Genomic DNA, 15,428 nt, shown 5'->3' with positions numbered 1-15,428 from the left:
CCAAAATTGTATTAAAAGAGTCATTAAGTGTGGTATCAATGATGAACTTGACTTCAAAATCCCATACCCTTTGGGGTTATAGAATTGAACATGAAATGGAATTGAAGTGCATCACAAGCATTTGGAGCAGTACTTTAAATTAACATCCTCATATACACTGCCACACTCCCACCCACAAGCAGAATACACTCTTAACCCCTCCTCCCCCTCCATACACACGCACAAACACACTTGTTTTTCTATCCTCTTGGGGTCCTACAATTTATTTCCATTCAAAATCTTATTTTCCCTAACCCTAAACCTAATTGTAACCCTAAGCTCAAAATAGTATTTGTCCTCGTGGGGACGTGGTAAATGTCCCCATAAGGGAAAATGTTCCTTGTTTTACTATAGATAGAAGAACTAGGCCACACACACACACACACACACAAACAAACCCCTCCCTATGTACCTCAGTGATGATGGCGTTGTGTTGTCTGATGCGTCGGTACTCTTCCTCCAGGCCTACGTTGTGCAGGAGGGAGAGGGGCAGTGGCTTGCCGTCTCGACACAGGATGGCCTGGCACTTGCCCACGTTAGCAGCGGTGAGGGTGAAGCAGCCGCCCGGGTCGGTGGGGTCGTGTCTGATGTGGCACAGGGCCGCCGAGCCACCCAGCTTCTGCCCTGCCGTACCCAGCTTCCTGTGGCACAGAGAATATGAGAAGGTTGAATTTCTGATACTGTCTAAATGAGAAGTTGTGTGTATGTGTGTGTCCATACTAACCTCTGCATGACGAGGAAGGTGTTGGTCATGTAGTCTTCTTCACTCTTGGTCTTGTGTAGCTCCTCGGCCAGCACATCGTTCATGGTACACTGCAGCAGGTAGGGCACTTCCACGTTCCTATCTCCATCAAACACCCCATAGAGGGCCTCACGACTCCCACCGAAACTGTTCACCGACAGGGCAGCCACACACAGCCTGCGAGAGAGATAGGAATACACGTGCAAAACGTGAATAATATTCCCTTGAGGTTGTTGAGAGTTTAAGACTTACTGTAGCTCCACAACATTCGCATCTCTCTCTCACACACACAAACGCATGGACGTGTGCATGCACCCACATCTCCAGCCTCTTGTTTCACACACTAACTCTACTGCCCCCACATTGACCTCACCGACTGACGTGTTCGTCTTAGTCGCCATGGTAACCTTGCTTGTTTTTCACATATGAAAGCTCCCCCGTGGTGACCCATATGGTTCACACATGATGTGTATGTATCATGTGTATGTTACTCACTTGTTCTTGACACCCGAGGCTTCTGTGTAACCATGACTCCACACAGCCGGCCCACCTGACGCCTCATTGGTTGAGAAGGTCGGGGGCGGGTCGATGCGGAAACAGCGGATGTTACTGCAACAAGGAGGAGAGAGGATACTTAATAAAAATATCACAGTGCAGGAACAGGTACACAGGCAAACAAAATAATTAAATTAATCTTTACTCACAATTTGTCTACACTAATAGAAGACTTACTTGAGTTGTTCCAGGGTTTTGTGGTCCAGGTTGAGGCGAGGGTTGCCACTCAGGTCCAGCTCCTGGAGTTTAGGAGGCAGGATCTCAGGCAGGCTGATCTCACTCAGCTCATTACAGCTCAGATCTACACACTGTGGAGAGAGGAGAGGGTTAAAACACACAGAAATATACAACCATCCTCACACGCACACATGAATATACATGCATTCACACACACGCGTGCGCATGTCCTGCCTGCCTGACTGTCCTACCTTCATCTCCATAAGCTGCATGACCTCAGGGAAGACTTCTATGGTGTTGGAGTGGGCAATGAGTGTGTGCATGCGTCTGCAGTTCATGATGGTGGTGGGCACCGTCTTGAGCCTGTTCCCACTCAGGTCCACCTCCTCCAGCTCCTCCAACTTTGCCATTTTACTACAGAGGAGGAAAAGTCAGTGAATATGTACCTAGAAGAGACAGTATATTGTAAGTGTGGTAGAAAAAGAAAAATGAGAGTAACAACAGTTATTTTATGTGTGTGTGTGTATACAGTATGTAGCCTACATCTATCCACTCACCTGGCAGGGAAGGTGTGCAGGTAGTTGTAGGCCATGTGTAGTACTCGGAGGTGTGTGTGTCCCGTCAGTAAGGAAACACACTTATCAGTCAGTCGGTTGTTGGTGAGGTACAGTTCCTGGAGGATGCTGTTGCTCTCCTCTGATAGGCTGGAGGGAGGCAGGTGCTCGAGCTTATTGGCCGAGGCATTCAGGCACCGCAAACTGAAACAGGAAGTGAGCCCAGGTGTTAGTCTTTCAACCATTACACATATTCTGCCGGTGTAATAAATTGTCACAGTATTAACATGTTTAGTCAATAACTGGGTAATAATTGACCTCTTGTCATCATGCTCTGTTGAAACAAACACAGGTCATATGTTATCTCAACAATACCAGCATGTAATTCATTTATTTTTTTAACACACTGAATGAGTTTCATTCACTACCATGTAATCACATTCATTGAAGTTTTAACATCCTATATTATAGTGTTCAAAATGTTAGGAAGAACTGATCTTCCCATGCCATAGACTGACAAGGTGAATCCAAAGCTATGATCCCTTATTGATGTCACCTGTTAAATCCACTCCTATCAGTGTAGATAAAGGGGAGGAGACAGGTTAAAGAAGGATTTTTAAGCCTGGAGACAACTGAAACATGGATTGTGTATGTGTGCCATTCAGAGGGTGAATGGGCAAGACAACAGATATAAGTGCCTTTGAACTTGGTATGGTAGTAGGTGCCAGGCGCACTGGTTTGAATGTGTCAAGAACTGTAACGCTGCTGGGTTTTTCACACTCAACAGTTCCCGTGTGTATCAAGAATGGTCCACCACCCAAAGGACATCCAGCCAACTTGACACAACTGTAGGAAGCATTGTAGTCAACATGGACCAGCATCCATGTGGAACGCTTTTGACACCTTGTAATCCATGCCCTGACTAATTGAGGCTGTTCTGATGGCAAAAGGGAGTGCAACTCAATATTAGGAAGGTGTTCCTAATGTTTTGTACACAGTGTATGTCTATAATATTGTGTTACCTGTCAGATTTGAGGAAGAGGTTGCAGGGCAGCTCTGCTAGCTGGTTGTGTTGTACGTCTAATACCTCCAGTAGTGGGCGCTCTACTCTCTCAGGCAGCTTCTGCAGGTGGTTGTGTCCTGCACTCAGCTTCCTCAAACTGCTGCTACACAGCAACCTGCCAGTAGGGGGGAGTGGAGAGACATCATTATCACAATCAGTAACAGTGTCACTGTAACAATGGGCTGCATCTCAATAGTCAAAGTCAGACAGGGAGAGAAACAAGAGCTGCATCTCAATAGCTTAAAGTGGCTTCCTCTTCTCTTTTCTGCCATCTGCACTAATAAAAAAAGTTAAGGAAAGGTGAAATAACAGGGGAGGGTAGTGCTTTTATTTCCTGGGTTCACATTCACAAATGTGCAGGTTTTACTAAAAATGTCTTCCATTGTAAACATATGTTCTCATCTGCTTGCATGCACCTCCCCTATATCAATATGTTTTGGAGGTTCCATTATGCACTGCACTTCTCCACATACTAACTATACCACAGGCCAATATAGTCTACCAGTCTAACTGTCTATCCTGCCCTCTATCCACCTTTCGAAGTGACAATAGTGGTAGGTGGATAGTTTGTCCAGATCTGTAATATGCTAACTTGCAATCCTACAAAGCTGCACAAATGTTCAATATAAGTGTCGAGACCAGGTGCGTCATTGCGCATGAAAGAACAGTGAAGACATGAGACACGCAGCTCAAACAGCTTCCCTATTGGTCTTGTTTAGGGACGATACAATTATCTTACCTAGACTTGCCTAGAACACATTGCAATGAATAATTGCATTATTGTTATCAAGCAAGTACAGAATTCTACTCTAGGCTGTAAACGGCAGTGAATATGTTATTTGAATAACGTGGCAAAAGCCCTGTAATTTTAATTTGGATCAGTTGTTAGTCTACTCTCAACAGTTTATAATGGTCTCGAAAGGCAGTGTAGAAGGTCAGTCTGGCTGTGTTTTCAGTTCTGATACTGAGAAATGTGCTGTTGCATCATTATTTTCCTAAATTGTTCTATAATAATCTGGCCACATACGCTCCCAGCAGGCCCAGTTATTCAGGAAAGCTTAAAGTAAAGATTCACCCATTTTGAATGTTATATTGTTTTTGGTGCATCTCTGAGCAATGTTATATTGATTCTCTGGGTCAATTCATGTTTCCATGTGTATTTGAGATATTACCGTTCAAGCAGAAAGACATTTGGCCGGTACCACGTAGCATTGAGATAAAGTCGCTCTCACTAAACTGGAAGTGAATATCGAACACGACTTTTAGATCACAAAAACGTCGATCATACATGACGTCTTCAAAATCTGACTTCTCTCGAATGAGCCATTGATCATATTTTAGCGATTTTCCTACCCCGAGAAATGAGCGATTTAATGGAGGGTATAACACATTTCTCATATTTGTCTGCCTCAGGGTGCCTTGCATGGTGCCGTTGTGAATGTTAGACTCCACTCTGTGAGGCACATCGATCTGCAGGTTGAACAATGTGAGATTGTAGACTCCTAAATTGGAATTGCAGTTTGTTTAGGAGATTTTACAGCTAATTAGCGACATGCTGATATTGACTTTGGTATTATTGTGTGTAGATACGTTTGCTAGCTAGCTCGCTACCTAGCTGGCTAGCCAGCCAGCCCATAGAGAGAGCATTGCATTGTGGGTTTTATAGTCGACTTGAGCTGCAACAGATTTACACAATGATTTTCACATGTTGCTACCAGCCTTATTATAACGACAAAATGAAACATTTGTTCACAAAAAATATTGTTCTCACATTGTTCTCACATGTTATTATAACTAATAGGAATGATGTTTTGGGTGGATTTTGTCCTTTAACGTGCTCTGCCTCCTCTCCAATGCGAGCGGCTATCCCTGGTGCACCTACTGTAGAACCCGTAACGTTTCAACATTGTCAAAATATTTGTCATTTAACTTTGAAAATGTATTACATTTTATGTGTGGCATAAACACAACCAGTCACAATCTTTTAAGCTGATTAGGCCACTTAAAAAGTATCCTGTAGGCTACCTGCGTACATTCGTCCCAAATATAATTAAGCATCCAAACTTTGCAGATTGTGGTGTTGAAAACACAAACCATGATGTTGAAGCAGCTGAAGTTGGTATGCTTTGCTTATTGGTTATGGTCCTTTGGCACAGATGCCTGTTGTTGGAAAATGTGTTGAATTTGTTGAAACTTTTAATATAATTATAAATCTAGCAGAAAAATTTGTGATGGGGGAAGAAATTACTACAGTTACGTATCTGGATATTATTTTTGACGATATATAGTATTGACAATATCGCAATATTATTTTGGCGCTAGTTGCCTGTACCTGCACCAAAACTCCTTCATACTGTAGCCTGTTCTCCATCTTCTTTTTAAATAGGGAGCCCATGTGTTTTCAGCACATTAATTTCCATGGCTGATCAAAACTCATTTTCTTGTCCCTCTGTAGCAAAAATATGGTGAGCAATATGTTTGTAACACCAAATCGCAATAAAATCCCGGTATTGAATCGCAATACATATAGAACCATGAGAATAGCAATACATACTGTATCATATCGGTGCCTAGGTATCGTGATAATATTGTACCGTGAGGTCCCTGGCTATTCGCCGCCCTAATAAAAATGTTGTTCCACCTAACTGATCATTCTCTGCAGCAGGCTCTGATCGTAGTGTACAGTGCATTCGGAAAGTATTCAGACCCTTTCCCCACATTTTGTTATGTTACAGGCTTATTTTAAAATGGATTAAACAGGCAAAACCTCAAGCTTCTGGCCCTTAGCCCCGCACAGCATCGACGGCGCCACAAAAGCATGCTGAAGTGGCAAAGTCAATATCCACATTTATAAACACAGAGCTGCTACAGTTGTTACATGTCGTCGTACACATCATTTTCAATTCATTATATGAGGGGGAAGGGTGTGCACTTATTTTTTTACAGTACAAGGGGAGAGTCGTTTGAAACTATTTTAAATGTTGCGGGGGGCCACCTCCAGTTGGACCAGCCCTCCCCAGTAAATGTTTAACTGTCCCTAAAGACAAAGGAGTGGGGACATGGAAAGTACGCTTGTAAGAGACGCACTGTACAGTTCTACTTTCTACTCAGGAAGTGTCAGAATGAATTTCAGCTGCAGGCTCTACTAGAGGTACTGTTCATTTCTGTTTCCACGTCAACATCCCTGCCCCACCCCCATCATGCCTTCTATTCCCACCCAGTTTAGGCAAACACGCATGCAGTGTCACAGTACAGCTGGTCTAATGGGGTCGGTGTGTGTGAGTGTGTGTCTAAAATGTGTTTTGAACTGTGTATAGAGAGGGAAAGGGAGAGAGAGAAGGAAGGATCATCTGAAGCAGAGATGGGCAACTCGTAGCCCGCGGGGCCCCCCTTTTGAAGGCCCTCGGATCAACCCCCCCCCCAAATATAAATTTTTACATTTGAAATTTTGGGGGAACTCAGTCGGGGTTCTCAACTTACTGTTGCGAGATAGAATAGTACAATATCTAAATTTGGTTGTGCAGCAGCAGTTTTTACATTGCTAAGCTAGAGGTCAGCTATCTAAACTTGTTGTCATGGTTGAATTACCGGCCGGGGGGCCCCCATTGATTTTGTTAGTCAATCTCAGTCAGAAAACTGTAAACATTTCTCTCCACCCTATGGCAAAATTGCAGGAAATAAGCTAGCGAATTACATGAAATTAGTTATAAAATTGCTAAATCTTCTATCTACCCCATGGTAAAATATATAGAATTGCAGAAAACGTTGATTAAACTACAACATTTTCTATATACCCCATGGCAAAATGTGCAGAATTGAATAAAATGAACTCTAAAATGTGAAAAAATGGTCTCCGCTATCAAGAGGGAGGGCACTAAGATGTTTTTCTCACAATGTGGGGAGGGGGTTAGAAAAAGAGCGTTAGAGAGAATGGGATGGTTGTAACTATCAGGTTGATCTATTGTGCTTGGTGAGGGACAGTACTGTCCATGAGCAGGGCACACAGATTTGCAATATTCCATTTACTTTCATTGTTCTATACACAATGCCATGTGGCTGGAGGAGTCAATGAGACCACTGGTTGTGTCTCAACAGTTTGAACGAGCATCCTTGTTTCCTTTCCTTGTGTCCTTCCCTCCATGATCACTGATCTGGCAGGACATGAGAGGTTGAATCAACATGGTGGAATACCCGTCCAGTGCTTTGACATTAGTGATTATGAATGGAAGCAGACAAGCTGTTTAATAATTGAGACAGAGCCATCGGGAGAATAGAAAGATAGCTTTGACAGTAGTGAGACATTGGGAGCAGGGAACATGGAGAGAAACTGACTATGCTGTGAGAGAGAGAATGTGAGTGAAAGAGAGATATGATGGGAGAGAGTGATAGAGAGACCGACCGTGCTGGGAGCTCAGTAACAAGGTTGTGGCTGAGGTCCAGAACTTCTAGTTTCTTTATCTCACACAGCCACTCTGGGACAGCCTCCATATGATTCCTACAGAAAGAGAGAGGGTGCGAGAGAGAGAGAGGGGTCAGGTTTGAGGAGACTTTGTGAGAATGTTGGGTTTAACCTCTTACAGTTGCTGCTCCATATGCGATATGTGACTAGAATGGTGTTGTAAATGTTTCAGGGACATAAACATGTCTTATATCATCAGAAAGGTTAAATGATTGTTAATCTAACTGCAGTTTCCAATTTACAGTAGCTATTACAGCGAAAAAAAGACCATGCTATTGTTTGAGGAGAGTGCACAACAACAAAACACTTATCATGGCAACTGGTTTGATACATTCACCTCTGAAGGTAAATAATGTACTTACATTCAGTAATCTTGCTCTGATTTGTCACCCTGAGGGTCCCAGATATAAAATATAGGATAGTTTTGTTTGATAAAATACATTTTTTATATCCTAACACGATCCATGTTGTATACAGTGTTTTGCATGAATTTCAACTCTTTCAACAAAACAACTTATGAAATCTAATTGGAAAAACATTGTTTAACCTGGTCAAATTCAGTTTCAGTGCAATTCTAAGACACTCTAGAAGGCAACCAAACCTGTTTCATCATTCTACATTACATATTGGCTACACAACACGTCAATTAGCCCATGAAGGTCAGCCATCATTAACGCACCAATGAGACTAGCGGTGGTCACTTGATTGACAGTGTCTTGGTCCAATGTCCACCTATCATTTTGAAACATAGCTATCTAGATAGCCAATGAGCTGGACATTCCAGCAGTATGTGAACACCCTTTGTATGACAAACAGCCATCATGCTAGAGCTGTGCACAACAGTGTGCATTCTAAGGGTGAAAGCAAACAGGACGCACGGTAGTTTAAGTTACACAGCGGTTCGTTCTCTTCCACAAGTGTTTTTGGAAGGAAAATAGCCACTTTTAGATAGTAAAATACATTTTTGCTTCTCATGCTAATGCAGTTGTTCAAATGGTTGCCTATTCATATATATATATATATACACACACACACACACACACACACATACACACAAAGTCGGAAGTTTACATACACTTAGGTAGGAGTCATTAAAACTCGTTTTTCAACCACTCCACAAATTTCTTGTTAACAAACTATAGTTTTGGCAAGTCGGTTAGGACATCTACTTGGTGCATGACACAAGTCATTTTCAACCAATTGTTTACAAACAGATTATTTCACTTAATCACAATTCCAGTGGGTCAGAAGATTACATACACTAAATTGACTGTGCCTTTAAACAGCTTGGAACATTCCCGAAAATGAAGTCATGGCTTTAGAAGCTTCTGATAGGCTAATTGACATAATTTGAGTCAATTGGAGGTGTACTTGTGGATGTATTTCAAGGCCTATCTTCAAACTCAGTGCCTCTTTGCTTGACATCATGGGAAAATCAAAAGGAATCAGCCAAGACCTCAGAAAAAAAATGTAGACCTCCACAAGTCTGGTTCATCCTTGGGAGCAATTTCCAAATGCCTGAAGGTACCACGTTCATCTGTACAAACAATAGTATGCAAGTATAAACACCATGGGACCACGCAGCCGTCATACCGCTCAGGAAGGAGACGCGTTCTGTCTCCTAGAGATGAACCTACTTTGGTGCGAAAAGTGCTAATCAATCCCAGCACAGCAAAGTACCTTGTGAAGATGCTGGAGGAAACAGGTACAGAAGTATCTATATCCACAGTAAAACAAGTCGTATATCGACATAACCTGAAAGGCCGCCCAGCAAGGAAGAAGCCACTGCTCCAAAACCGCCATAAAAAAGCCTGACTACGGTTTGCAACTGCACATGGGGGCAGAGATGGTACTTTTTGGAGAAATGTCCTCTGGTCTGTTGAAACAAAAATAGAACTGTTTGGCCATAATGACCACCGTTATGTTTGGAGGAAAAAGGGGGAGGCTTGCAAGCCAAAGAACACCATCCCAACCATGAAGCACGGGGGTGGCAGCATCAAGTTGTGAGGGTGCTTTGCTGCAGTAGGGACTGGTGCACTTCACAAAATAGATGGCACCATGAGGAAGAACAATTATGTGGATATATTGAAGCAACATCAAGACATCAGTCAGGAAGTTAAAGCTTGGTAGCAAATGGGTCTTCCAAATGGACAATGATCCCAAGCATACTTTCAAAGTTGTGGCAAAATGGCTTAAGGACAACAAAGTCAAGGTATTGGAGTGGCCATCACAAAGCCCTGACCTCAATCCTATAGAACATTTGTGGGGAGAACTGAAAAAGCGTGTGCGAGCAAGGAGGCCTACAAACCTGACTCAGTTACCCCAGCTCTGTCAGGAGGAATGGGACAAAATTCACCCAACTTATTGTGGGAAGCTTGTGGAAGGCTACCCAAAATGTTTGACCCAAGTTAAACAATTTAAAGGCAATGATACCAAACACTAATTGAGTGTATGTAAACTTCTGACCCACTGGGAATGTGATGAAAGAAATAAAAGCTGAAATAAATCATTCTCTCTAGTATTATTCTGACATTTTCCATTCTTAAATTAAAGTAGTGATCCTAACTGACCTAAGACAGGGAATTTTTTACTAGGATTAAATGTCAGGAATTGTGAAAAACTGATTAAATGTATCTAAACTTCTGACTTCAACTGTATATGTTTTTAGATATGTGTTGTGTATTTGATGTTTGATGCAGGGCTCATCTGTAAAAGTATTTAATGCCAGGCTCACCCCCTGTTAAAATAAAGGTTCAATAAAATAAGTAATAGTAAACTTGAATTCTAGTGGTAGCATTTTTTTATGTTCTCTACAGCTATGTACTAGAAAATGTACCAATTTGGGCAAACTCGTGAGGGACACCTGAGAGACTTCATACTAAATATTATGTAGCTCTCTCATTCTTGAATGTATGTTGTGGGCAACTTCTAAAGTATCCTTCCTATCTCAATGTATGGCCTTTCCTTTTCATTTCAAAGATGAATAACAAATAGAAAACACTGTTTTTACCAGATCTATTGTGTTAAATGAATTTCACGTCTCCACAAACGTCAAAGTGTTTCCTTTCAAATAGTATCAAGAATATGCATATCCTTGCTTCAGGTCCAGAGCTACATGCAGTTAGATTTGGGTATGTCATTTTAGGCGGAAACTGAGATGAAGGGTCCTACCTATCCAGAGGAGGTTTTAAGAGAGTTTGTGTATTTTCAGCAATGTTGAGTGTGTTTATATGAGGGCATTGACCTCACCTGGAGATGTCCATGTAGGTGAGGTTGGATGGCACTGGACTGACATCTAGCTCCTGTAGATCTGTAGAAGACAACAAGCATGTGTGACATGACAAATGGAACCAGATACTGTAGCTAGGTAGTGACAGAGAAATGCAGTGACGGAGATTGAGAATGACACAGGCTGTTTCAACTCCCCCAATCCTAACTGTAATTGTTGGTGTGGAAAATGCTAAACTGACCCAAGATCAGTGTCTAGGGGCAACTTCAACCTACACTATTACAAGTACAGCAGGCATAGATGGACTCTAACTGGGGACTCACCGTTGTTCTGTGCGTAGACAGCCTTGAGCATAGAGCCCTTGGCCTTGAGGGTGACAATGTGATTCCTCTCACAGTGGAGGACCTCCAGGTGGGGAAACAGGGAGGCATCCAGCTCCTCCAGCCCGTTGTCACGCACATCCAGCTGGGTCACGTGTCTCAGCAGGTCTGGCTCGTCTGGAACCACCACCCGGATCTTATTCAGCCTGATGGCACAGAGGTCAGAGCTCTCACATAACTGTACAGTAGGCAGTATGGTCCGTAGCATAATTAACCCTCCGGACACAGACGTCAGATTAAAATCAATGTCTGTATGGATGGATACTTGATAGAGTTGTCAACTGAAGGGAATTCGATTTGAAATCAACTTTGATGACCGGTTGTCATTTTGTGGTTGACACCTGAGTTTTATTGAAATTAACACATTAAGTATATTGAATCAATCTTCAATAGATGGTCTGATATTTCATATAGGATGTGTGACTTCACAAAGGTATACTTCAGGTTTAAGGTCTGACCTCAACGGCCCTATCAGTGCGTATTCACCATCAGGGTTACTCATTAACTGACCTGACACTTGGCACATTTCTACGTTTTTTTGTACAAGACTGGAAAAAGCTGCACCCACCGACAAAAAGAACAGAACACATCTCACCATCATCATCTCTATCTACACTCATGTGTGATCTTTGGTCCTGAGCTTGAGAACATGATCTAGAGAAAATACACATTATCTCCTAACACTGTGAGGAGTGATGTATTAACTAGACAAATAATGTTAAGTCACTCAAGGCCTGCTCTTTGCCAAGCAGTAGGGAGAACACCGCTCTAGTAATAATTACGAGACTTTCCGAACTGACTCTGTTTAGCCTGGTTCCAAGCTAACGGTCTGTTTAGCCTGGTTCTTTTCCAAGCTAATTGTCTGTTTAGGGTGGTTCTGTTCCATACTGACTGTTTGTTTAGCCTGATTCTGTGAGATCATCTGATCCTAGATCTGTGGTTAAAGGCAACATGTACCTTGACCTCTGTGTCTTTGCCTGTTTAGTCGGGTTCTGTCCCATACCCATCGTCTGTTTAGCCTGGTTCTGTTTCATAGTGACTGTCTGTTTGTCTGGTTTTCGACTCATACAGTATAGCTTCCTCTCAGTTTGAGTTTTGCAATAGAGAGATGCTGTAACTCCAGTCAAACGTGTCTACACATGGATGGGATTATAAGCATTGTGTGATTGGATTGTGACCAAAATCAGTGAGATGAAATGTTTCCCACCAGGTGTTTAGACGTGATTCCGGCTAGGTATACATTGTGATCAGATCACAAGACGCTTGGTGTTCATCTTGTGACCAAGTCTCCATGCATCTGCCATTTCTGTACATGCAATGGGAAAAAAATGGGACACCAGATGGTTTGGACTGGGTGCAAAGCCTGTTATCTGCTTGTTATGAAGATACACTGTGACTGGAGATAGGATCTGAATAAAGAGTGCAAGAGTGTCTCTGCCTGCTTGCCTGTCTATCTATCTAGCCGCATACCGTAGGTCGACATGTTTGAACCGGAGCAGTCTGAAGCTCTGCAGCACCAGTGTGTCCAGGCTGTTTCCAGCCATACACAGTCTCTCCATGGAGGTCAGCCGCTCCAGCACCTGGGGCACGTGGGTAAACTGGTTGAAGGACAGGCCCAGGTAGCCCAGTCTCTGGAGAGAGCCCAGCTCACTGGGTAACTCACTCAGACAGTTACCGTCCAGGAGAAACGTCTGCAGACTGAAGGGAGGGAGAGAGAGAGAGAGATGGAAGGGAGAGCATGGTGTGAGTAGATAGCACTTTAACTTCATGTGAAAAACTTCTAATGCATCAGAATGACTCTGCACATAGAAGAAGCGTTATATAGTTCAGAGAGGGTGCGGGTGCCCCCAGCTTTAAAAAGTTAGGAGCACAACAAAACATTTACGGAGCACCAACAAATAATACATGTTTTATTTGATTGCAGTATAAGCCTCTATTAGGCTTATATTGTATGAATTAAAGCTACTTTTGAAGTACACGGTGTACCCTAGAATCATATATGTAACCCTGTAAAGACCTGTAACCTTGTCATTGAAGTTACAAAATTCATTGGTGGAATATTAGGTTTCTACATCGTGTACAAGCACTATTTATATATTGATGCATTACATTGAAAATTGAACACGGTCTCTTTAAGAAAGTCAAGTTTGTGAGTGACAATATCCAAGAGATCTGTCATTCATTAATTTCCTATGACAGAGGGTTTACTCTGCCCAAAATCTATTCATGAAAATAAGTCCACAAACTGAGCAATTTTGGTATGGTGGATGATGAGTGTCGAATTTGGGCAACAAAACATGTAATCTCTAATTTTCTACGTGAACCTTATTTGATCGAATATAAGTTTCATAATGGTTAGGTTGTTGCAAATGCACTGAATTAAGGGGACGCACGTGGCATTTCAGAAACGTTATATCCGAGTTGTGCTGATTATTCACACGCGTATTTTTCCATATAGACACATCCAATGTGTTTCAATCAAATCAAGTATATGCACTGAGCTTGTCTGATGCTTTAAGCGCACTGTATGATGAAATAATTAAGACACAAATTACTTGAGGGAGTCCGACCGCAATTGATTTGATTGTGCTGGGCCGCGCTCAGACTGTGTTTTTAAAAAAAATGACAACGAGTGACTGTTACTAGCACGGGTTGCCTCTCTCCTCCATGCTGCAGTGACCACCACATAACAGCACCGTCACACTGTCCGTGTTGCTGAAGCTGCAACATAATTACATCCATTTCTGACTGAAACTATCTGTTACTGAAATCCCTAATTTGAGAGAACACACAATTTTGTGATTCAAAATGTGTAAAAAAAAAATCTACCAAGATCCACAAAAAAAGGACCTTGTGCATGTTAAGTAAAATAACAACCCAATGTTTATATTCCAGGTCAAATTAGCAGGCAACAGCAAGCTAGCTAGCTACATGTCTATGAATGGTTCATATGTGTTTCGACCTGTCTCCAAATGAATATAGTTCAGAGTTCGTTTTGATATTTCAACTTCAACCTGCGTGTCCTGATCACGTCTGGTGTGAATGGACAAAGTCAACGTGTAAATGGTGTCAGCCATATGACAATTAGCCCCGATTGCGTTTTTCTGCGCATGAGCTTAGCTAGCCAATGTCGCCATGACATCGCCTACAAGCGTTACTGGGAATTTCTATTGAAGAAGCAGTTTCTGCCCATCTTCATACTGTTCTGTCTTTGCTATCACTTTTTATTTCTGTGCCCCACATGTTTGGATGTACTGGTAAAGTAACCAGGTTGTTAACTAAGAACCTAAAGAAGTAACATGACTGAACAAGGTGTCACATAATGCACAGGAGCAGTTTTAGAACGGCCCGCAACATGGTTTATGAATGTAAAACATTGCGCTGGTAATATGGGTCATATCTTTTGAAATGTTTGCGCTAGAAACAAACTTTTCTTTTTGGTAATGGTGCAGCCTTCACAGTAACACCTTTCCTCTAGGGCACTCTGGAACAACGGTTCAGCGAAGCCTAACCATTAAAACAATTATTATATGGGTAAAATGTTTTCTCGCACGGGTGCTCCCAAAATATCAGGCAGCACAGCAAAATATATAGGATTATATACGACCAAAATGGTCGCAGATTAGAGCCCCGAGTACAAATCAGTTCAGATTTTTCCGACATTTCTCTTGTTCTTTCAGGAATCCCTTTCCACTGCATGGTGATCAAGCACAAATCAAAAGAGCTTCACTACAAACTGTTAAGTCCCCATTGAACACCGTTCTTCACCACATTCTGATACTAAGGTCAACCTCGCTACAGCCAGTAGGTGGCAGCATTAGCATTGAGGCCGAGAGGGCTTATTGGGGAAGCCATAGGCTGTTTTCCAGATCCTTCCATCATATGAGAGGAGAGGTGCTCAGCTATGCTGCTGCTGAGAGGAAGCACGCATCACCTTATCACAGTCTCTCTCTCCTGTCCTAGATGAATGCCCCACTCTGAACTACTATCCCTTTTCATCAGATCATCAGACAATAACCTCTTAAATATTTATTGTATTTCATATATTCATAACATTTCAGAGAGCCTCCTGACAGTGTCTGGCGTAGATGGATACTGCCCCTAACCACTGATACAGGGTCAAATATGTCTTCTTCTTTAGGAGGTTAGGGGTGAGGTCATCTGATCCTAGAACTGTGGTTAAGGGTGACATCTACCTCGACATCTATGTATATTCCCTCTGACCCCTTG

The 15,428-nt window shown here is 42.4% G+C and overlaps 1 protein-coding gene across 1 annotated transcript in view; it reads right to left on the bottom strand.

Moving 5' to 3' along the window:
- Nucleotides 1–15,428, bottom strand: part of LOC110530434 (PH domain leucine-rich repeat-containing protein phosphatase 1) — a 78,717-nt gene that overhangs the window by 2,627 nt on the left and 60,662 nt on the right. Inside the window, exons 6-16 of the mRNA XM_021613493.2 lie at nucleotides 12,669–12,896; nucleotides 11,142–11,344; nucleotides 10,839–10,899; nucleotides 7,530–7,625; nucleotides 3,090–3,245; nucleotides 2,071–2,271; nucleotides 1,765–1,927; nucleotides 1,514–1,644; nucleotides 1,277–1,390; nucleotides 764–958; nucleotides 452–680 (exon numbers count right to left, since the gene is read on the bottom strand). Coding sequence (XP_021469168.2) covers nucleotides 452–680; nucleotides 764–958; nucleotides 1,277–1,390; nucleotides 1,514–1,644; nucleotides 1,765–1,927; nucleotides 2,071–2,271; nucleotides 3,090–3,245; nucleotides 7,530–7,625; nucleotides 10,839–10,899; nucleotides 11,142–11,344; nucleotides 12,669–12,896 — 1,777 coding nt within the window. The remainder of the gene's footprint in view (nucleotides 1–451; nucleotides 681–763; nucleotides 959–1,276; nucleotides 1,391–1,513; nucleotides 1,645–1,764; nucleotides 1,928–2,070; nucleotides 2,272–3,089; nucleotides 3,246–7,529; nucleotides 7,626–10,838; nucleotides 10,900–11,141; nucleotides 11,345–12,668; nucleotides 12,897–15,428) is intronic.

Source organism: Oncorhynchus mykiss, chromosome 8, assembly GCF_013265735.2.
Source record: "Oncorhynchus mykiss isolate Arlee chromosome 8, USDA_OmykA_1.1, whole genome shotgun sequence".
In the NCBI taxonomy this organism is placed as follows: Eukaryota; Metazoa; Chordata; class Actinopteri; order Salmoniformes; family Salmonidae; genus Oncorhynchus; species Oncorhynchus mykiss.
Note: the sequence above shows the minus strand (reverse complement) of the source record. Positions and strands in the feature narration are given on the sequence as shown.